The following is a 25894-nucleotide window of genomic DNA, read 5'->3' as shown; positions in this document are numbered from 1 at the left end:
ATACATATTCCCGCGCATGCGCGGGAGTGTTCGGGTTCCGCAATCGGTGCAAATAGCGCAATTGGGTGCAAAACGGCACAGCAGCCGCGACATTGTTATCATTGGTTACTGTCACTGTGCGTGTATCACAAACGTCAAAGTGTGTGTGGAGTGTGGAGTTGTGGACCTTACTGATTCATGATTGCGCTGATCGGATCGCATTTATCTCCTCGCGTTGTTTCGCATTCCGCTAGTGTTTCTAACCTCAAATCATGGGCGATTCCGAACAAGATCCGGGTGATCGAATCGATGGCGACAATCAAAAGAACGATAAGATGTTTACTCTGAAGAAATGGAACGCCGTGGCTATGTGGAGCTGGGACGTCGAGTGTGACACTTGTGCCATATGCAGAGTCCAGGTTATGGGTAAGTTACGTCTTGGTTATGTTTTTATCAACTCTGCACCGTTTCACTTTCGGTTTCATCTTCTATTTTATCTACTTCATTTTATCTACTCCGTTATAGAAAAGATTGCGTTAATCATGTAATCACGCTGACATTCATGCAGTTAAGAATTAATTTGTATTTTTTACTCCAAAACACAACAGCAAAAAGTGTTATTTCCAGAGTTTCTATCAATGTAGACTTAATCTTAGCTTAACAACTTTTTGTTCTTCATCTTTTTCTAATTCTAAAAATTTGAAAAAAGTTAAATCGAAGTTAAAATTAATATATATTGTTAAAAAGGCACGTTATCATATTATAATGCAAAATTTTTGTTGGCATTTTATGTCAAATAATATATATAAAATAATATGTAAACAGGATATCAATCATGAAACTTTTTTCTTAGGATGAAAAATGAAAAATGAAAAATTTCTCCATTAACTTCAATGATTAAAATTTTCACTTTTCACTTTCCATCTTAGGGATAAAATTTCATGATTGATACCCAGAATATTACACATCACCTAAAAATCAACCAGAATCTGTTATTTCCTAATGAAACATTATAGATGATCAATGTATAATTAACTTTCATCTCGATTTAAATTATTTTTTATTTTTTCTTAGACTTAAAAAAGATAAAATTAACAAAGAGAAAAAAGTTAAACCGAGAGATTGTAATAAATCTACATTAATAGAAACTAAAGTATAAGAAATTTATGTATAAGTGACACAATTTGCTATTATATTTTCTTAGTAAAAAAAAATTAATTTTTACTGCACAATACGATTATGATTTATATTATTAAACTCAATAGAATTTATGACAAACACTTAAAAAAATATATTTTTGATCTAAGCTGTTTTGTCTTACCTATTTATTTGTGATACAAAATGTCTCCGAGTGCGTTCTTTTTCACACAAGGCGCATGCTGTATCATTTTATCCTTTTTTAATATTTAATAAACAAGGATAAAATGATATGCATTATGCATGAAACCGAATGCACCTTTCGTAAATAACTTAAGTTGTATCATTTTTTATGAGTTCAAATGTGTGTATGACATCAATACGAGGTACAAAGAGTCTTCATGTCATTATTTATTAGATAATGATTGTGAAATGTTTACTTCTGGTTGAGTCATACGAGATTATATATATTTATTTAAAAAACTGCTTTTTATTCAGATTTAATTTTTTAAGAACTTTTATATTTTGATTTATGAATTTTGTTTTTACTATATATCATGTAGCATTTTTATATATAAATTTTATTCTTGTTTAATTGGTAATTGCTTTTGTAATTACGCGTTTTTATCTAAGAAAAATTGAATATAATTGCTAATATAATATTATTATATAAAAATATCAAAAAGCATGGATAAAAAATTAAAGCAACAGTTTTACATAAATGTATCATTTTATATATCTGTAGATAATCTTAAAATTATACCACATAATAACTTACAAGTTATTCGTAAACTTAACATGAGTATTAAATTATCAAAAATATTCCGCCATCTTCATTGTGCTTTGGCAAATAGCTTATGAATAAGCGGCACGTATTACTTACAGTAGCAACAAATATAAACAGTAAATATAAGAAACAGAAATGCCGTGATTGGTCATTGTACTACGAAGGAGAGTAATAACGTACTCAACTCTTATATAAAACAAGATATTGTGCACTTATTGCTTTACGTGATATCAAAATGAGTTGTACATTGAACTTCGCACAATCGCAAAGGAATGGTCTTTTGTTCGAATGTTTATATTTTTACAATTTTAAAATGAGACTTTGCCGTGGATTTTGTTCATGCGGTACTTACTTTTACGCGAATGTTAAAACGAGATTTCGCGTGCTGCAAATGACGTCTATTGTGATACTAAGACGTTCCAACGTTCACTACCAGTGCTGCAAAATCTGTAGTGCACTATACGTAATACTAGAAAAGGAAGATTTAACTAAAGTTTCTAAAAATATATGTACATAAAGATTTGAAAATAATTTTGTTGAACTATTAAAATAATTACATAGATATCTCAAGCATTATGAGCACTTTTGCAAAAAGTTTTGTTATTCTAGTAACCAATTTGAGCATTTTACATAATTATTTTAATTGTCCAACAAAATTATTTTTAGGTCTGATTAAATTTTTAGATACTTTGGCAAAAACCGTTCTTTCCGTATAGATTTTCAGTATTGGCTATGAATATCAGAACGCAGCCTAGAAATGCGAGAGAGAAAAGAAACTACGAGAAACGTTCTGCATGACGTTTTATCGTTTTTACACTTCTATCAAACAAGATTCTCTACTAATGGAATCTTTCTACTCGGACGCACGCAACTACAAGCACATTCTGATAAACTTATAAAATCGTATACTTTTTAACGTTTTCCAACGTATTTCGTCAGTTGTCGATTATGATATGCATTTAGTTTGCATCATGCCAAACATACTGCGAATGTACCCGGTCACATGCAGTAATTCGGATAGATAATAAAACTTACAATATTTACATTAGCTATAAGTTGTTAAATATTTCACTTCATACAGGCAATGCGAACACTTAAAAGACATCGCAAAGTACAATGCTGATGTTTTTTGAACATTTTAATTTTTGTAGATATCCTCTAAAAATAATTTTCTTAATCAATTTTGATTTATTTAATTCTTAAATATATCTTCCTCTATGAAAAATATATAAAATAGATTTTTTTTAATGTGTACATAATTCTCTTTTTTACAATCTCAGGCGATAAATTGTTGATAACAAATATATATAAATATGTATCAATAATTTATGTAAAATATATAAATAATGTATTCCTCTATATAATATAACATCTCTCACAACAATTTGCCAGCGAATCTCTATTAAATTACTTGACCGAGAACACTCGTCAGGTAGTCGACGCAGCTTTATCCTAACTTTCGAACATAGGCGACTATATTACATTTGTCTGAGATTTTTTCCTTCAGCGTTACATTATTCTTACATAACTTTCTAAGAACTTCATCTCCACTTTACAACTACGTTTGCACTTTTCGTAAACCTTCGCTTTAAAAATATATATTTGCTATGTATTATAACACTTAAATTATCATATACATTTAAAATCACATCCCACATTGATACAGCCATCCGATATCATCCAAGCATCATTAGTTTAATACGAAGATTACGAGGCTAATACGGGCTGCTAGAATCATATCGTTCCACTTACGATCAATTTCTTCAATGCTGATTAACTACAGTCAAAGCTTAATATTTTCATTCTCTCTATCTCTTTCTAAATTTCGTCCAAAAATAAGAAAGAGGCAATAGAAAAATAATTGTCCAATTACGATTGAAATTAACAACGACAATTTTTCTTGGACGTAAATAATATCACTATGGCGTAAATCTCTTCGACTATTTACAATTCGTAATTACTGTGATGAGAACGCGATTGATTTTAAACGTTATTGTCGCATGGGAAATTCGCCTCTGTTCGAAAGACCGGTTTCTTGGTCGGCATATAATGTGTGTATGTATATATATATATATATATATATATATATATATATATATATATATATAGTATATGTATACATACATATAAAAGTTCACACATGTTACGCGTGCTTTTAATTCAAATTCAAGGTGCACGTGACGATAAATCGTATCACACAGAACCTATGCGATACCACAGCCCCACGCAATTACGCTATAAAAAAAGAAACGCGCGCTCGCGCGCGACTAGCGTTGACCTACGCGTACATCTCTAACGACAGTATTATCTGCTATATTCTAATAGAGCAGTATCAACTTGAGGTAGGCCCTGTAGGACTGTCGGGAATAATAAAAATAATTGCAACTACACACCTAGTCAACAGCTGATAGTCACATATTTTGCCATTTCCCCGATGGGAAAGCGTAACACATTTATATTCCACGAAGCTACTTAATTGGCCTCGCAATTTGGGTTCTCGACAAGATTGGCACTAACTTGTTAGCGATCTCTCTCTGATCCTCGTATTGGATAGGAATACGGTTAAAGCGAAATCTGCCGAAGTCATGTTTTACGAGGCTAATTGAAGAAGCGAATGAACGAAGACAATGTGTTTTTATATCTTATATCGTAAGATTCTGTTTAAAAGTACAGTCGAGGAATTATCTTAATCAACTTTTCAAAAATATAGATCTTTTACGAAATCGCTATTGCACTTAAATTTTTCAATTGATAAAATTTTTCATCCAATTGTGTGCCTCTTCAACTTGTTTAAAGAGATATGAATCTTATGAGAAGCACTTTCGTCCGCATATTTCTACATACTATTCAGATCTACGACCGATTTCTATCTTTTATCGGTTATTTCCGAATCGCTCTCGCTCTAACTTTGTTATAACGAATATATCTCGCGAAAGGGAACCGAAGATCTTGGAAATAAGAGTAAAGTAGGAAAAGCCAAGAAGGAAGAACAGACGCTTCTCTTTACATAGAGAGAAGAGAGAAGTATAACCTTCGAACCTGAACTTTCCTTCGAACTTCCCTTTAAGGGAAAGCATATCTGTAAGGGAATCTTTCCCTTAGAAGGACACCGTAAGGAATCCTATTTTTTACTCAAACGAGTTTCTTTATCGCGAGTCGCGATCGGAAATTCAGCAGCTAACACGACATCGGCGTCGGTTTCATATTGGCGACTGCGCTCATCCTTCTAGTTGGACCTGTGAACCTCTTCTCGATCTCCTCGAGCGACCTGCCGCGGGTCTCCGGCACACTGACGATCACGAAGACGAAGCCTATCACGACGATTATGCCGAACATCCAGAAGATGCCGTGCGCACCGATCACTCCTATGACATCCTCGAAGGTCTTTGTTACGATGAAGGTGCACATCCAGTTGAAGGCGGTCGCGATGCTCGCGGCGGAGCCGCGGATCTTGGCGGGCAGAATCTCACCCATCATCAGCCAAGGAATAGGCCCGAAGCCCAATGAGAAGCCTATCACGTACACGATCAAACTGACCAATGGCAACCAGCCGAAGGCCGTCACGTCCACATTCATTGACCTCACGTAGAAAAATCCGCCAAGGGAGAAGAGGGTCAGGGCCATCAACACAGCGCTTATGTACAGCAGCATCTTCCTGCCCAGCTTATCGATTACAGACGCGGCGACAAAGGTGGATATGAAATTTACTATCCCAATTATTATGGTCGAAAGGTTCTCATCGATTGTGCTACCAGCGTCCTGAAAAAAAATATTTATTGATTATTATGTGTCGGATTGTATTTCTCAAAATTTGAAGATTTATTTGGCATTTATTTCGTGCATTAATTCATCATTTTATTTTCATGGTTTGGTTAGAGAATTATGTATTTAAAAATTATTGAAATATTGGATTCGCGAGTTAGTAGAGAAAGATAACTGATTAATATAATACGTACTTGGAAGATCTGCACCGTATAGAATATCACCGCATTGATGCCAGACATTTGTTGGAACAACATTAGACCCAAAGAAATGAGAAGAGGTTTGAAGTGTTTACTTTTCATCAATTCCGAGATTAAATTTTGGGAAGTATTTCGCTCGCTGTCGAGGTATTCCTGATGTAATTTCTCGATCATAGTCAATTCGTCGGTTATGTCTGTGTCTTTACCGCGCAACCATTGAAGAGATTTTCGGGATCTCTTTGTTTTCCCCTTGGAAATGTACCATCTTGGCGTTTCCGGAATTATAAACATCAAAATCAAGAATGGTAGTGGTAAACTCGCCCCTAACAGCGCCAGATTTCTCCAATCCAAATACATACCCGCTACGAAGCATAGTAATATTCCTGCACATTGAATATGAAACCTTTATGAATTTGTGGAACATACTTTACAAATATATATATATATTTTTTTTTTATATTTAAATAACATTCACAAGTTTAAATATCTAAACGTCATATTAGCAACGAACACGTACACATATAAATGAATAACAAGATTTAAATCTTCCATTTAACTTACCGGAGTTACCAAAAACGGTGGGCATTAAACCAAGAGTACCACGCACTTCTGCCTGTATCGTTTCGCCTAAGTACACAGGTAACGCTAAGGAAGCAACGCCCACGGCAAAACCACATATCGCACGCCCAGTCAATATCATCGGAATATTTTGAGCCATCGCGATTAAGAGCCATGCTATAAAAAGTATCATATTATCATATAACACGACCTACTTATTTATTTACGGGCAACAATATTCGGAATATAAAAGAGAAACGATGTAACTAATTTAAATGATAGTAGATAGGGACTTATATAACGTTATTTACTACGATAGTTCGTTCATTATACGTATATATGTCTCTACATTATATCTCATTACATAAACGTTTTATACTGTGTATACCTCCGATAAATGGAAACGCTGTAGCAAGTATTGTCTTTTTCCTTCCTATATATTCGATGAGCGGTCCTCCAGCGATGCCACCGACAAGTGCACTCAATGGCATAAGTGACCCAATCCACATGCTCTGTAATATACAAAATTTGGAATGATAATTTATAAAATTCTACAATTAAGTTTATAGATTTTTCTGCGACATCATTTATTGCAAGTTTCTAATTGTTAATTAATTAATCAACTATCAAATACAATATGTCTAAAGTTAGTCAAAGTTTTGAAATTAATTGCACAATATTCTTCATACAAGTGATATTAAAAATTTAATAAACTTTTGCCCGAATGTATTATATAATGTTTTAAACTTTTAATATATAATTAAAATTTTTTTTTTGAACAGACATTTCGTATAATGATTAAAATTTACTATTGCTATGTACAGAAGCGATTCGGGATTGGAAAAGATTTAGCTCGATTATGTATCATGCTGTGCATATCGACAATCCTTGATTAAATTCATTGTTCGAATAACAACCGTGTATTTTAATAGTTTTATTCATCGTAGATCCTTCGAATACAAATAAGATCGGGAAGCCGCAAAATGTCAAGGAAAACAATTGCGAAGGGCAACCATTTTGGTTGCTCATCCGTTGTCGTGTATTTTAATTAAGTTACCGTAACGCAGAAACGAGTTACAAAATCTTTATTACAAATGAGATCACTAAACGTAGAATAATTGTTATAATGATTGCTATTACAAAATTATTGGTAGTGATTTTATTGTGATAGACTTTAATAAAATATTATTTTTTAATTAATTATTAGAATATAACTAAATCCAATTATTAGAATATTTTAAATATTTATATTATTTAATTTATAAAAACAAAATATATATATATTTAGAAATATATTCTTTTGAAAGTACTACAAAAATAAATTCGCACAATCAGTAGTTATGCTTTCCTATTTTTACCAATAGATACAAAAGTATATTTTACATTAAAGATTAAAAATAAATTTATTTAAATCTTCGTAGATTATCTAGTATATCATCGCATAGAGATTATGCATTAATTAAAAATTTTCCACTCAGGATAATCTTAATATAAACGAATAATTTTTATGACAGGAAAAAGCAATAATTTTCAAATACAATATGTATACAGCTCTTTAAACAATTAATTATATTTTGGCATGTTAAAAAAATAGTCATTGTAATAACATTTTGTTGCCTTTCGTTCTCAAATTTATTAAAGTGGGCTTCCCGAAACGAATATCCTAAATCTGCTTGCGAGACCCACTTTTGAATGCGGAAGCATCTTATTCACGCTCGCTTACATATCTGGAATCAATTTCCGATATCGATATCGATGATGATTCGATCACGATGTTGAGGCCTTATGACGAAGTCGGCGTGTCTGGCGAGATAACCAATCGCGTTCTCGGCCACTGGGGCACAACGGCTCCTTCGCCAATACGATTGCAATCAGGTCATCGTGCCCCTGACCAGACACCAATGACGCACTTGAGGTTAAATCTTTTAATTATTCATTGACCCTTTGAATAACGAAGGTCGTACCTTTTCATACGCATGCGTAGAACGCGATAATTTATAAGTGACGCGTTTACATCGTTTATCATCGGCGCTTAACTTTGGCTTCTACTTTGTATTGATCTGCAACGCGTCGCCGATAAACAATCCCGTCGGATTTTTCCTTGACATCATAAATTTAAAATGTCTTTATACGGGCACAGAAACATACTATTGCAATAATTTCTGTTTGCGATGCAGAAATAAAGAAAAATGATGTCATAAATATCGGTTTGGCATTCTCTGACAACTTCACATAAAAGATATAAAATTAATCTTTGAAAATAATATTTATAGATATTAAAACATAGCTACTGATTATTAGACTATAGATTATTAAACTATAGATCAAATGAAAATATCAAGCGATTCTGAAAAGACACTTTTTGATTTCGCAAAAAATACAATGAGTCACGAATAGTTGCCCGAGTTGTTCTTACGCTACCGCTAACCAGTTAACGTATATAATTGGCAATTTAGATGTTCAAGAAACCGTGTCCAATTCCTACAATCTTCCACTTCCGATAAAATCAGATTTCATGGTCGTGTATTCGCAGATTGCGACTTTATTTTGAATACTTTTATAAATACGTTCATCGGAGATCGCTTCTCTACGTAAACTTGGCTTTTACTTTCTGTAAATATACGGATGTAAAGCACATGCCTAATAAAGTGCGCGATTTGTCTTTCTGTACAATAAATTTTTAACGCGTAGGAGTTAAGGATAAAGCAGATTATATTAAAAAATGTCAGCAGTTATTGGACTCACCATCTGTTTGGTGACTTCAAAGCTCGCTGTAGTGTTATCACGCATCGACACCAGCGCTGGCGATGTATAGGAAGACGAATAGCCGACTTGCATGGAACCCAACGACACCGATAATGCAGCTAATATCTGCAAACAGATTACAAATCGCATGAAAAATGTATGAAGGTCTGAACGTGAACTTAGACTCTTTTATAGCACCTACTTATAAAATAAAAATCTCTTTAAATCTTAATCGAAAATCAATGAGTCAATTCTAAGCAGAATCATGAGGCTCGTAACTTGTTCTTGTAAGACTTATAGAACTTATGACCTGAGTTGTAATTCTATTCATTATAAGATGTACGGTTATTCGTAAATTCGTATCTACGATTTCTCACAAATCTTACGATTAGTAAGAAGCTATTTGTAAAGCTACTGCTAAATTTATAAGCATTTCAGTCATAAGTTCTTACAAGTCTTACGAGAATAAAGTTATGATTCTACATAGAATTGACCCATAAATGTATCGGAATAAATTCAATCGGTAAGATGGATTAGAAGTGTCAGTAGATACCGGAGTAAATACTAATTTCAAATCTGTCGCGCAGAAAAGAAATGTAGAAATTGTGAGAATATTATATATTTTTATCTCTCATTGTCGAGTATATTTCCTTTACACACAATTATTGTATATGTAGAATCTATTTTAAAATAGCAAAGAGTCGAGATCGATGCAATAATTTAATTCGTATTCGATCAATTGTACGATTTGCGTCATAGAAATCATGCCGAAAAAGATTGCGACATTCACGTAGAAAATTTTCTGTTTTCACAATCCTCGTATATTTAAATATGACTATAACATACAAAAAAATCTTAAGTATGATCAATAAAAATCATAGTACAACCAGCGAAGAAGATAATTTTCAATTGAAAAATTGTGTTTATGTTTTCAAGATTATTATAATTTAATTTTAAAAGAACCCTAAAACTAAAAAATCTTAATAATTAGCATCATTAAATGGAGTGCAAAATTACATAAATTCTGATATTATACATAACATTTATCAAGGATTATATCAAGATTATGTTTCTTCAAAATTATACATTTTTTATTTTGCCTTTATATGGGAAATAGCTATATCTATTCAGTTATTTATAGCAATAAAAAAATCTAAAGAACATAACAAAGACAAATTTTAATTAATTTTTTACCTGGGTAATTGTGCATTTTGCTGTAGGCGTGTTTACCGGCAATTCGATGTTTACATAAGTGTCCGCTCGCAGAAGAAGTTTCATGATTCCAGATAAATCGAGGAACCTATTGTGACACTATTTTCTAATTCCAATTGCAAACACGATTTTCCGATTAATGAAACTTTGGTATCAATCTAACGAATCATTTGTTCGATTCAAACAAACAGCATTGTTCTCCAACTATACGTGAAGATCATTACAATTTCGCGATAGGAACCAGAATCGTAAAATATCGAAAATTTCCGGATTGTTCCGAATATTATCCGAAATCAATAGGATAAACTGACAATAAACGAATTTATTTTGATTAAAGACTCTCTAATTCTAATAAAAAATCTGTCCGAATTATGGAGAATATCATTACTGCTTGTTTCGTCGAGTAACAATGGTAGATCGATTCTGAAAGTCCGTAACTCGAAAACTCGCGTTCTTATATCAGGGTTGTAATCTAGATGTCTCGGCAAACGTGATTGTGGAAGAAACCGAGTTTAAACCCTTCGAGAGTCCCAAACCGTGTTCGAGACGAGAGATGAGAACTCACTCCTATATCATCGATCGGATACCAATTGATTTGGCTGAATTGATAATAAAAAAAAATGGATATTGATCGCACACTGATGCGAGTAGAAGTTTTCGATGTCACAGTATAATACGAACTATTGACACTTGTGGACCGCGACGGTGATTTTATATAGAGAGCAATGCTGGGGGCCGGCCATCCCTTCCCCTCGCAAATCACGTCGTTGAAAAAACTTCGTAGATCACTACTCCCATATCAGATGATCGCAGATACCATCCATTTGATAAGACGCCTTCATTTCGTGCTTTCGAGACGATACGTGATTCAAATTTCGAACAAGGAGATGAAGAGGAGTATATGTATGTTTTAGCATAGATTTTTCTGGAGTAATTTTGAAATATGATGAAACTCTCATTCAAATAAAAATCATAGACCATAACGTCTCTAAAGCAACTTTTTTGATGCTGTCTTGTTTTTGAAAACATATTTCATTCATGTAAGAAAACAACTAATCGAACTTGAGTCCAAATGCATTCTCGAAATTCGAAATTCGAATGTTTTTATGGGAACACCTAAGTCGTTATAATTATTTCGAAATATATTAGGTGCGCAACTAAGTTCTCGCTGTTATTTTGATGCATTTTCATCAAAATAACAGCGAGAACTTAGTTGCGCACCTAATAGATATTTAATATAATTAAGCAAGTTATATAAATGTGATTTTTTTCTAGAATTTCATGAATTATGGACATGTAAAAAAATGATATGCCATTTTTCTGATACGTTTATAACCATACTGTTTTTCGATATTTAAGCTCAAATTTAATTGGTTTTACTGTATTCACGAAAATGTTACATCTATCTTATTACATCATGATTATATTTTCTGTATTCGCATTCTCCTTGAAAAATTTTCCACCGTTTTTAAATATTAATAAAATAGGAGCGACAATGCAAATCGTTTCTATTCAATCACAAATGTCGGTGGATTGCAAAAATATTATTTATTTAATTATTTAACCATTTGAAATATTTAAAAGTATCATAGAATAACTACAAAAACTATTATTAGAGACAAGTATGAAAATTCATAAATACATATTCGTATTTACACCTCACTTTTACCATAAATATGCACATTTATTGTATTTCTAATTTTATAATATATGTAATGTAAACTATGTATGCTAAGTGCATTTATCGATAAGATAAATATAAATCATCGAATCCCTTTATGCACTTAACATAATATATAATCTTTGTTTATATATACTATATTCTTTTAGTATATCGTGTTTGCTGTATCAATAAAGACTAGACATACAGACATACATAGTATATAATCTCTGTTTATATATACTGTATTCTTTTGATATATTGTGTTTGCTGTATCAATAATGACTAGACTGACGATAATAAAGAGTTTGTTAATACAGCATACATTGTGTATACTATATCAATAAAGACTTAAGTATTTTATTATTCATTCAGCTCGCTACTTAATGCAATAACAAAAACATTATTCTAAATATGTCTATCAATTCGACAATTAATATAAAAAATGAGTTATTTATTGTTTTTCTATTTCCGTTATGTCGACTAAAATAGAGAGAAAACAACAGCTAAAAACTGATGATATACAATATGTTTATTATAGGATATTATTATGTAGGATGTTCCTCGTTAAACACATATGATTTTTATATTTCGAATTTTTTAACTATTTTTTTCTTCATTCTAATGATATGTTGTAATAATCGTTCCGTTTAATACCTAAATTTTAATGACCTGATACAAATTTAAAACTGAAATTTAAAACATTTAATGAATTTCTCAATTTTCCAATTTTACAAGTAAATGTCGATCCATAATCATTTTTGCTTTTGTCTACACAGGAAATTATTTTTCTTTTAATTCATTATATTTCATTTCATATGTAAATTTAAATGTACCATTTTGCGCGCGCGATTATTAATTATTATAATTGATGCTGATATACTATTTTGATATAATATTTGCATTCATCATAGTCTATTAAATTTTAGCAAGACAACTTGATGAATACAGTAAATAATTACAGCTACAGTTACTTTTAATATATGCATAGCGGGAATACGATTGTTTATGTAATGAAGATTAATTATTGATTTCTTGCTCGATAAATGTTCATCGCTTTATGGCGTAAAACATTGTTTTATTATATAGTATTAATATATATTAATAGTATTTTTTCGTATTTTTTCATATGTTGCCTTTTTGTTTGACTGTATGAATATTAAATTAGTTATACGAATATGTAAATATAAATACGTGAATAACATTCTAATACATGCGAAGATACAATATAAAAACATAATGGCCATAATTTTAAGGATATGATTTAAGGACATGAAATGTTTCGAGACTTGAATATTTCATGAGGAATTCTAATTTTCGCACAGAATTGTTGATAATATTGTATGAATGTCATAGCAATGAATGATTATTGCACCACGTATTTTTGCATTTTTTTTCTACGTAGATAACTTTCATCTGTTTTTAATTACGAACAGTTCACGTAAATAAATTTATTTTCCGCGTAATACAAAATAATATAACAATTGAGAAATTTTGACGGCGCTCATGCTACCATCAGCCATGAATGTCAATGGCAACCTCAAAGAAAGTATAGTATTCAACGTTATATAAGGTTGCGATATTCGTTACAGGGTTGCGTCTGCTTTTCATTCATCCTTTCTTGTTCTTATACAATTATGCCGATCATTTCGATTGCGTAATAGATTTCGGCGCGCAATAAATTATACTCATATAATAAATTGTACTCATATAATAGAACAAAATATTTAATGTGTAAACGTTCCAATTCATATATGAATACTTCATTATTTTCACTACAGCAAAAATTATTCCAACTCCATATAAATATTTTTGAAAAAATGCTTTGAGTTTTCAGTATTAAATTTTTAATATATGAATATAAAAATTCAGTATAAACGCGAATAGATATATACAATTTTATTAATTAATAAAATAAAAGACTTTTGCATAATATACGTATAACAAGTAATGTGTTTTGCTAATTTATTCCGATATTAATTATTAAATAATAATTTATTAACTATTTTATGACTTATTGTAAAACACAAAGGAAAAACATGTATGTAATGTATTGCGAAGTAACTTTTATATAAAGATTTTTATATAAATAAGTAATTTTCAAGTAATATAAAAGTAATATAAAAATGTGATTTTTTTAGTTTTTAAAATTATAGTTTTTATACGAAGAATATTACGTAATAGAAATTACGTAATATTCTTCGTAATATTCTAAACATGTTGTAACATTGTAAATTTCATGAAGTAAATAAAGGATGATGCATCGTCGTCGGATCGTACATATGGTCATACTACTGTATGTCATGCGATCCTTAAGGATGTATTTGAATCATTTTTACAAATGTATTAATATTTATACTTTAAACAAACTATGTACGTACACTAAAAAAAAATTTCTAAATCTAAGTAATTTTTTTTTAATAGTTTCAAATAAACATTTCTTTATTATAAGTATATATTTATTTTTATTACATGTGTAAATGAAGATAATTTGGATAAAACGAAATGAGATCACTTTAAAACAGTTTTAAAAATAGGTCAAAGCTATTCTTCTTTTTTTGGCAATCAGTAAATAGCACGTAAAAGGCACGTGAAAGTGAAAAGCTAGGCACGTGAAAGTGTACAGCTATGCACGTATTAAGTAAACTTGACGTAAAGACTTGACGTTCTTTTACCATTTTTTATGACTATTTACTGACTGTCAGGGAGGCTAAGGATAGCTTCCACCCATTTTGACAGGTGTTTTAAAGCGATGTCATAATTTCGTTTTATTTAAATTGTCTTTATTTACAAACGGCATATAACAAAAATTAACGTATCATTTCTCGCTCATAACATCACGATTCAGTATGGCCACGGCGATTACTCAGAAGTCTTAAATCTAGCAGTTTATTCTCAAAGAAGTGATTTCTAATAGTAAAAAAGGAAGGAAGATCTTTAATCAGACATTTAAACATGAACATTTCATGATAATTGAATGTATTGTAATATTCTAACTGCAATTTAACCGCATTGGATGATTTATGAAATAGTAATGAAATACACTTGCTCTATATATATATATATATATATATATATATATATATATATATATATAGACAATATTATATGAACATATTATGAGTGAGGAACACGTGTGAGTTTCTTCATAAATTATTATTTGCACGTATTGCTTATGAGATTATTTTTCGTTTTCAACGTGTGATTTCGTAAAGGAGGGAGCACAGAATTTTGCGTTATATATAACGCATAATATATAAGAAAATTAACCAATCAGAATTTCTTCATTTCCTTTCTTTTCATGAAATAAAGAACTTATTGATTTTCTTATGCTTTCTATGTTATGCTTTCTATGTTATATAAAGGTTTATGTTGCGGCCTTAATTTTTTATTTTCGTTAATTGAAGTTACCTATATAATTGATAACATCCTGCCTTGCTGATTGAAATACACATTTCAAAACAGAACTCACAGAGTAAGCGGTGTTATATTATTGATCGGATTAACTGCAGTTATTTTTAATTTTATTTTTATTAATTTGTCTATAAAAGAAAAGTTGTGCATATTTTTTTATTTTAATCGATTTGGAATTGCTCAAAGATTCTAAGTATTGAAAAGAATTCCATGTAAATCTATGAAACATATATAACTTACCTGGGCGGCAAATCGTAACCATGATTGTTCGGGTTCCCTTTTAAACTCCAAGGATGGCAATGGTTCTTGCGAATCTTTCGGTACTTTCACGTCCGGGGGATCCATGAGAATGTTGATGCTTGAACTTTGTTCGCTCGGTAGTAGTGGATCTAGTTGCTTGTAATCGACGTCTTGATTTTTATTGAGTGGATCATAGATTCGCGACTTGTTTAAAGCCTTTTGATGATTGTTCCTCAAGTTCTCGGCATAGTAGTGATTGGATCCCTTGCCAGCGTCGCCAGAGAAATATCTTTTCTCGGTGATAAGGGCGGTCTGGCTGTTGAAGGGACTGGTGTTGGTCACGAGGGTGATGTTCGATGAACAGTCTAGGGTGGACCCAGAACTGGACGGCGAAGGTCTGATGACCGGGGAAACCCTCGGATATTTGGGTAAAACGCTGCGCTCCTGAAATATAGAATTATGATTTATTTTAACGATTTATCAGTTGAAGTGCATTTTTTGATCTGCATTTTTGAAATTGTGATGAGAGATAGATGGACGTTATCAAAATGATCATTTGATCAAACAGAAGAGAATATTGTTAGAACTTTTCTAACAAAAAAACATAGACAGAACTTTTCTAAGAAGAAATATATAATAAACGACAATAGGATCTTATACAGGACACGAAATTTGCTATTTTTGTTTAATATGGGAAAATAAAATTATAATAAAATTGTTACTGATTGCGATTAGATAAATAACGCAAGATTTCTCTACTTATTTCAATTTCAGTAAAATATATTTCGAACTTATTTTACAAAAATGAATGAAAATGTACGAGTTGAAACTGGAGATAACCGCTAGAGAGGAGTTAAACTGGATGTTACCAGACTGTTCCTCTTTGTGATAAAGTTTCACATATAATAAACAATTCATATTATAAAAAATATATTTTCAACCGAATTAATTCAAGTGTTATAAAAAAACCTACACTTTTTAAATATCAGAAAATATCAGATTTTTTTTTAAATATATCATATTTCGAAAATATCGAATACATTTAAGTTACATATTATTTTTAATTTTCTAATAATAGAATTTAATAATAAAAAATTGCAAAAATCTTTTATTATTTCTAACACATTTTATTCACGACACATTTATTTATCTATAACACAGAAATCACTTGGAAATTTTCAAAATTACCGATTACTTTCGCAAGAGGATGATAACAAATATGAAATCTGCATGAAATAAGATATATATTTATGAAAACTATACACCAAGAAAATCACCGAATATAAAGTAACAAGAACTGCAAGAAGAAAGAGCAAGTAAAAAACAAAATCGCGTTACCGATTGTCGAAGAATAAACGTCCGTTTAATGGCTTAGCTGTTCACTCGAAGGTATGAAACATCAAAGTTGGACTATTTATACTGTTTTCAAGAATCACTTTATCAAGAATTGCTATGAAAATATGCTAGTAGAGAGGGAGTCGAATCACATTGTAAGAAAAAAGTAGAGGGTGAATAACGCCAGCATGAGCAGGCAGAGCAAGAGAAATGAGCAAGCGAGAATGAGAAAGAAAGGAAAAAAGAATATGATTATCGAATGAACCAATGACGAAAAGTGATAAAGAACCAAGTGATGGTGCCGGGTCGGAGATTAGATGACTTTTTTACCCCTGAGTGATAACCCGTGTTGAACTTCATTACTAACAACGAGTACAGTACATTTGCGAATATTTCTGTTGACGCAAAACATTACATGATAAGAGGGTTCCGTTCGATCCTAAAGCCAAAATCTCGTAATTATCACAGTCTAGAATAAACAATCTTACGTAATAATCGAGCACCTATTTAAGAAACCGAAAAAGAGATGAATGTCTGTTCTTATTAATGTAAATCATCTGAATGATGATATTATTTGAGCAGAATTATTTTTAATTTTTGATTTTATGATTTCTTAACTTGATGAAAAGAAATCTCTAAATTTAATTTTTTTATTATTTTGTAAAATGTCAATAAAGTTTAATTATTAATTTTCCTACATAATAAAAACGAATGTGGTTTATATAAATCAAAACTTATGAAAAGAAGAGCATAAAAATCACCGCACAAGATAAGGTTTGTGATATTTAATTATCATTACATTAATAAAACATTAGACGTTTCGGCCACAATCTGGCCATCTTCAGTAAATTTACAATATTCTTAAAACGCAGAATTACATATATCTGACATTAAATTCAACCGTCGTGTAACTATGTATAAACATGTTCTTTCATCTTGTGAAGGTGCATCGTACAACAATGTTGCAGCGCCAATTATCATATTGAACAAGAACAAGAATTTCCAGATTCTAATTTAAAAAATTTTTTAACCTATCATTAATATCTTCTAGTCGAAATGTATGAGAATAGAATCGTTACCTTAAGGTTTAAGCAAAAGAATGATGAATCTTAAGTATATCCTTTACACAGATGGAAATTTGTCGTGACATTGTGTGTTATTATTTGTCATATCATATATGTTACCAGTATTTATATATATGTGTCAAAAGTTTAATGTCTTTTCTAAAGAAAAATCTCTCTCACATTTAATAAATATTATAATTCTAGAACAATCTAAACTTTTGACACATATATATAAATACTGGTAACATATACGATATGACAAATTTCCAACTGTGGATGGATATATAAAGGACTGAAAATTCATCATTTTTTTGCTGTAAAACAGGTAACGATTCTATTCTCATACATTTCGACTAGAAGATATTAATGATAGGTTAAAAAATTTTTTTAATTAGAATCTGGAAATTGTTGTTCTGCATAATTCGCAATATGACAATTGGCGCTGCAACATTGTTGTACGATGCACCTTCACAAGATGAAAGAACATGTTTATACATAGTTATATTACACGACGATTGAATTTAATGTCAGATATATGTAATTCTGCGTTTTAAGAATATTGTAAATTTGCTGAAGATGACCAGATTGTGGCCGAAACGTCTAATGTTTTATTAATGTAATGATAATTAAATATCACAAACAATATTTTGCGCGGTGGTTTTTATGCTCTTCTTTTCATAAACTTTCCGTCCATAATATGACAGTATAATCCTGTATCTGAGAGAGATGCATCACAAAAATATTTTTACGTCAATTAAAATTATTTATATCAGTACTTTTATATTTTTAAAGAAATTACACGCAAAATGAAGTCACTGCAATGATGTTTAATTTTAGCATCGAATTTACGTATTCTCTCTTAAAAATATATTATAAATACTTGGGTATAATGTAAAATTAATCGATTTGCACAATGTTTTTTTGCAATTTTTTCCCATCTTTTTTCTCTCTTTCTCTTCTTACTGTTTCTACATGATTGTATTCGTATCAAGTAGAAAAACACGTTATTCACAATCACAGTTCTTTGTCATTTTCCATCGAAATTTTGATGTGATTTCTAATAAGACCTAAGTTTTAGCATATTCTATCAGCGGTATAATACTAAGAATAAATCAGTGCGATAAAATCATTAAGTAGATACTCGAAATGTTGATTTGTGCCCCTTCTATTCTAGAAAAAAGGCGTTATTAAATTTTACAATGTCCGTCTTGAAGGCTGAACATTAAAGCGGAACATTGCATCGTACAACAATCAGTTGGATATAAAGATTGTCCTAGAAGTGAACTCTTGTCCAATTCAGCGTGAAGCATGATTATTCTTTGTATGAATGTGTGATGTGACGCTTCCTATTATATTGATATAACTATTGTGTCGAAAAATTGTCTGTTTATCTCGCAATTATCACGTGTCTCTTACATGCGAGGTAAAGTTCACATATATATGATATGAACTCTGACGTCTCGAAGCAAAACGAAGTGTTTGCTTTGACGTAATTATCGACTTGCTCTTTAGAATTCACTTTTGTGTGCTCTTGTATAAAAAAGTTCTAGTATGTTTATTATCAATTCACGAAAAAATATATGCGGATCATATCGCCTGTAATTATGATTAATAGTTTACAATATCGCATTCTTTAAAATATTGTTTAAAAGGTCAATACAATTTCATACACGATGAGCACATAGCATTTCCGATATAAATTATTGCGATTCCAAAATTATTTTTTTAAAATTGCAGCGCAAAAATCGAAATTACTTGGAAATTACTTGGAAATAGTAGCGCATAAATCGCAGATGTATTTTACAGTTAGTTAGATAGCGTAATTTTGCAATTTTAAACGACTTAGGGATGAATATGACTCTTTGCTCCAAGAGGGAAATGCCTTAAGGGATGCAAAACAAAAATTGAAACTAAATGAAACCTAACTTTGAAAATTACTTAACTTTGAAAGTAGCTTTGAAAATTTATTTATAATTTATATTGTAGTGATATATCAACGCTTTTAATAAAATGAAATATTTGGTGATATGATTTGATGATTAAATATGTGATAATATTCTTATAAAGAAAGTTTTTTGCCAATTTATTAAGTAAAAGATTTAATTATTATATTTTATTAGTTAGAGAAGAGAGAGAGAGAGAGAAAGAGAGAGAGAGAATTATAAAAAATTTTGTTAATGAGCAAAATATAGAAGAACAACATTCAATTATCTTTATATATATTTAACAACATTAGATCTGTCTTTCAAAGATGTAAGTAGTTCATTAGGGCAGTAATAATATATACGTGACTTTTCTAGATATATATATATATATATATATATATAAAAGTTTACAAATAAGGATTATGATTGTCAATATTTACGTATTATTTATTTTATTTCATTTGCTATCACATTTATAGGAAATAAAAATAAGATTTTAATATGTGTATTTATAACATGAATGTAGATTAATTAAGTATAGATTCTACATTTTGATTATCTTATCTCAATTATTCTTTCTAATAGCTTTTTTAAAAAATAAAATAAAAATAAAAGATACATGACAAGGGCAATAAATTTGGATCAAACGCAATATGCCAACATTCTTCTAATACACCAACGGACAGAAAAGATTTGATATTTGCATTTTGTATAACGTATTTGCCTGATTAAAAAAAAAATGACTTCTGTTTGTCCAATCAGAAAAAAATGTTTCATTTCAACTATGTGACTCTACCATGTAATTTTCATCAAGCAATCAAAAGTTAATCCTGACAAATTAGAAGGAACATTTCGTAACATGTGAAGTATATTACGTCGTAGACATCATATATGTATATAATTGTAATTGTATAGTATATATAGTATATATAATATACAGTTTGTATTGAGCATCAACTGAATTACAAAAACTAATGATTACTATTCTAAGTTTGATTTTAAGCAGCGACATGCATAATTCAATTTTCTTTTTTAATCGATCATACCGAGTGATAATATATGTTGCTCCGTTTGTGGAATCTTGATCAATTTTTCCTTAATTGTTCGCCGAAATTTGTTATATATATAATCTTTGTTTTTTCATTCTTGTGACTATACTTCACAAGAAATTCTTGTTTTTTTTTTTAAACATGAATATATATTTATTACAATATTCATTCAAGTTTCACATGTAATTGGCAATTAAAGATTTTCAATTAAGTTAATATATAATTAAAAATGGCTTCATCAAAACAACAAAAAATTACATATGAAAAATTTATTTTATCGATATTGAAAATTAAATGTCATTTGATGCAATTGATGGGAAATCATTTAGGCAACATAAATGTAAAAAGCGTTGTAAAAGGATATAAAAGATTCCATCTTTCAAAACTTAAAGTTTTTCTAGATGTCTTTTGAATATTTATTGTTTGAACTTTTTTCATAGATGTTTGAGTCCATAATTTCCGGATGATAACGGCGGAAAATTTTCCGAATGACCTTGAATGCGAATCTTCAACTACATTACGCAAAGCTCTGGTCGATAGCTCTTGGAGATGACTCTTTCTAAATTAGTCGTACAACCCACACGAAATATTTTTAGTGCTTTCCAATGTGAAGTCTTTCGTTGAATTAATATTATTTTTGTATCTTATAGACATCTGCCAAAGTACATTTTGTTCCATGTGATAGATGCTTCGTCATTTTGTTCATAGTATAAGAACGCGTATTTCTCTTTCTTGTGCTACCAATTGTCAGTATAGTGCTTTCGCAACATTATTTCAGAATCAATTAGATCAGAATCAATCAGAGTATTATGATAATAATTATGTAGTACAATAACATTTTTGGAAGTTTAAACATAAATATTATAAAATTATTAAATAATTTATTTTATTGTGAATTTTTTTATCGTGAATTTTTTCTTAAAATTTTTAAAAGCAATAATGTGTTAATATAGATTACATCTTACCGTTAAATCTAATAATTACGCTAACTGATCATATTTTATCATTTTTTTTGATTGAGTGTCGATTTGCTAAAGTTAATTCATCTTTAATTATAAAATAAATAAAATGAGTGGTGTTAAAATTATTTCAAAAATCTAGAGATTATGAATAACTACGAATGTCTAATGAAAATTATACCGAACTTTTAAAATAAAGTTTTATAAAATGGCATTAATTTTGAAGAGGATAAAATACATAGTTATATATGTTGAAAATAGCAAATTTGTATTAAATCGATTTCGCATTGACACAAGCACTATTTTAAAACTCATTATAGATATCATTGTAGACACTATAGATAATATCATTATAGATATAGATGATAATAATAAGTAAAGTCAGACAGTAACGATGATGATGATGATTCGTAAAATTTTCAATTTAATTTACGTCGCATAATGTATCATACGTGTTTTGATCATTTTCCGGAAATTATAACTTCATTTTTAATCCTTTGACACGCACATGATATGCTGCAATGCAACCACGTGAATAGAAGCGTGGGAGCGCAACATGCGCTTAGGAATCACATTGACGTGATGTTGAAAAGGTATGTCAAAAAATTACGCGAATAAAAATTATAACAAAAATAATATTGAATTGTACTTCTATACACGTATACTAAAATATGTAGATACATATATAAATTATGTTTGCTGTTATTCATGTAATTTTACACACTTGTTTCACAGTGGACTTTAGATTGCGTTATTGTTAATATTATCACTATTTGAGATATACATATTTTAGCTAAGATAAATCATCAAATGAAAGTTATATGATTGTTTTTTTCAAATGATTTAAAATTTAGATTGAAACATTTTACATTAAAAATTTTATTCAGATTGTGATATTTTAGAATTCATATTATGCATTGTATATTTAAAATATTGTTTTTTTTTTGTTTTAGGAAACAAAATCTTTAATATCTAAATTTGAATTAATAGAATAACATTTTATCTCGATATTTGCAATATGAAATGTAGGATCGTTATTATTTGTTGTAAAATTAAAATTTGTTAATAGAAATTATTATAGAAAGAGAAATAAAACGTTCGCAGTCATTTAAATCTGACAAATCCATGATTATCTTAATCCAAGATTGATCAAAAATTAATATTGAGCAATTTTTTTCATTGAAATTGTATGAAATTGTATGAAATAATTTATAAAGCTGAACATATACAAAAGTTTAAACTTAATTAAATATATATTTAAATCTATTATGACAGTTTCAATTCTCAATTTTGAGTGAAGCTCGTGATTCATTTTACGCTTCTCCCAGTGCGACTTAAGTAACACTGACAAATAAAAATATTTTGTGCTGGCATTGTCCTCTTAAAACAGTTCGTTGAGAAAAGTAGAAGAATAATGAATGCAATGAATAATAAGAATTAAAGTTTCAACACATCGCGCGGACGAGATCTTTCAATTTTGTTCATCATGAATTTCTTCGTCATTTCTTACATTCATATCAGAATTTTAACCTGAAACGTGTTCCAATTGACATTAATAATTAGTTCCAACTAATGAAATAATATTGAACTAATTGACTGCATGGACATCATGTTAAACGAGCCTTAAGAATTTAATTCCATCAAATAATTATATCAAATATATATATATATATATATATATATATATATATATATATATATCTATCGAAATTTTCTTTCTCTGTCGTTAAATCTTCTCGTTCGCGCGACGATACGAGTGGTAGCTGTCCTTGCTCTTTTGCAGTGAGCGAAATCATTTCCTTATTTTTTATGGAATGAAAAAACTGTTTTGGAACATTTTAGAACAATGATGGACGTACCGGCGGCGTAGAGACTTGCGACGGTTGTTGCTGATGCATTTTAGTGCTGCGTCCGTGAGACAATTAACGTGAAGATAAGTCGACTGCATTTCTCACGTCCTAATCGAAATATATTATTTCACGCATGGCGATATGGCGGAGTGAGAAGAATAGTATAAGATGATAGTGACGATAGTGCATTGCGGTATCTTGGCAGTCATTTGCTCGCGATTTATGGCATGTCGGTGCGTTATCGGGAGACGTGCAAATCCTATTATTATTTTCTATGTGAGAATATTTAAAAGTGCCGTAGAGTTACGGCGCACGTGAAATTGTAGTGCAATTCATCCGTGTTAGGAATGTCCCGTATATAAAGTGACCCAAACATGTCTCCTCAAGCATCAAGGGATGGGAAAAGAGAAAAGGTGTGACAAATTCTATCTAATAAAAGTGACCATTGATGTCGTATAATGTCTTACATGCCGAAACATCTGTGATGTGATAGGTTTAGATGATATTCTTAATTTATAAAATATAATGATATCAAGTCGTTTTACGTGCAATATTTCTTATATCGTGAAATGAAACTCGGGCAAACGTATAGAAGAATGCAGACTGATGGATTTAACATGAAGTTTCGTTTGTTTCAGGAATTATTTCTTTCTCTCTCTCTCTCTCTCCCTCCCTCCCCCCTCTCTTTCTCTCTTTCTTTTGATGCATATTTTCAAACACATGATTAGTTTGTGGCTGCCGTGTTATTATTGACTTTACGTATTTTTATATGTATTTATCTTCATAGATAAGCGAAACTTGTTTCTCATGAATATTCAGAGGAGAGACAACAATAAATTATTCATTTGAGTCTGAAATCGATTTGAAATCTTTTTGACTGTTAAATGGATTGTCATTATTGTTCTCTATTTCTATTCATTACAGAAGATTAATTACAGTCAATTATAATTTATGCATACAATTATTTTGACAATCGCGCTTATCTTGGAGTTATGAATTTTCGTTTATCGAGCAGTATTTCATTACTCATATTGCACATATTCATATTCTCTCCTTAATGTTGATACATCCACAGAGTATTTCATAAATGCATGTCAATATTTTATAGGAAATAAATCTATACAGTAAAATAAGTAAAAAAAATGTTATATGAGCATATGTCCTACATACCTTAATTTTTAAGTTATGGGTGATTAAAGAAAATGTTTAAAGAAATGCTCGCCTGTGCATCAACACGTTACTATATATTTTAGCACATCTCGACGTTAGCTAATGAATATAAGCAATATTCATCAATAAATCGGACACAAAAAGTCGATACCTTATGTTGACGAGTTACTGTTTTAAATACTGTTCTAAGGCTGGGGTGTTCCACCTTTTGGTAAACTTCAGCTCACTGTCTTACTCTCTTACTCCTTTATGTTCTTATTCTTTTACTCTTTTGTTTATCCAATAGGTAAATTACCTCACATTTATCTAAAAATGGAATAATCAACTCTAAAAGCAACAAATGGTAATGTACACTTATGCTGAAATGACTGACATGCATTTGATGTGCCTATAACCATTCATGCACGAGGATGCTCCGTCTCATTTCATCTTAAAGTAAGAACATTCCTAAACATTCCTGCCTTCGCAAATCGATAGATAAGACGAGGTGGACCATCTCACGACATGGCAACTACGATCTCCTTTGATCTCAGTTCATTAACGTTTTATTTTTAGGGCCATTTAAAATTTATTGTGTACTCTACGCCAATAATGTAGATGATCTGCGAGAAAGAATACGGAATGGATTTGAGACTATTCGAAGAATATTTAGTATTTTTGAACGAGGGACTTAATGCTAAGGCGTGAAGTAAATGACGTGTATTGACGCATGAGGTGAACACTTCGAATATTTTCTTTAATCGTCCATAACTTGAAAATAAGATGTGTAGAACATATGATGTTTTTTACTTATTTTAGTGTATAGATTTACTTCCTAAAGTATTGACGTTCATTTATGAAACATCCTA

General features: G+C 30.3%; 2 protein-coding genes and 1 long non-coding RNA gene across 3 annotated transcripts in view; 2 read left to right on the top strand and 1 right to left on the bottom strand.

Moving 5' to 3' along the window:
• The first annotated feature begins 131 nt into the window (after nucleotides 1-131).
• LOC147910467 (RING-box protein 2-like) overlaps nucleotides 132-25894 on the top strand; it is a 50068-nt gene continuing 24305 nt past the window's right edge. Inside the window, exon 1 of the mRNA XM_087416209.1 lies at nucleotides 132-405. Coding sequence (XP_087272335.1) covers nucleotides 252-405 — 154 coding nt within the window. The 5' untranslated portion in view covers nucleotides 132-251. The remainder of the gene's footprint in view (nucleotides 406-25894) is intronic.
• Nucleotides 1828-25894, bottom strand: part of Tret1 (trehalose transporter 1) — a 29442-nt gene continuing 5375 nt past the window's right edge. The window contains exons 2-7 of the mRNA XM_011059352.2: nucleotides 15695-16138; nucleotides 9169-9294; nucleotides 6812-6935; nucleotides 6427-6600; nucleotides 5860-6248; nucleotides 1828-5662 (exon numbers count right to left, since the gene is read on the bottom strand). Of these exons, the coding sequence (XP_011057654.1) occupies nucleotides 5081-5662; nucleotides 5860-6248; nucleotides 6427-6600; nucleotides 6812-6935; nucleotides 9169-9294; nucleotides 15695-16138 (1839 nt within the window). The 3' untranslated portion in view covers nucleotides 1828-5080. The remainder of the gene's footprint in view (nucleotides 5663-5859; nucleotides 6249-6426; nucleotides 6601-6811; nucleotides 6936-9168; nucleotides 9295-15694; nucleotides 16139-25894) is intronic.
• On the top strand, nucleotides 17033-23259 carry LOC147910469 (uncharacterized). The gene is made up of 2 exons (XR_015548313.1): nucleotides 17033-18418; nucleotides 18489-23259. It is a non-coding gene; the product is annotated as an uncharacterized LOC147910469 (long non-coding RNA).

The sequence above is a fragment of the Acromyrmex echinatior genome, chromosome 2 (genome assembly GCF_024713525.1).
Source record: "Acromyrmex echinatior isolate Ae372 chromosome 2, ASM2471352v2, whole genome shotgun sequence".
Classification (NCBI taxonomy): domain Eukaryota; kingdom Metazoa; phylum Arthropoda; class Insecta; order Hymenoptera; family Formicidae; genus Acromyrmex; species Acromyrmex echinatior.
The sequence above is the reverse complement of the archived record's forward strand: the minus strand, read 5'-3'. Positions and strand labels throughout refer to the sequence as shown.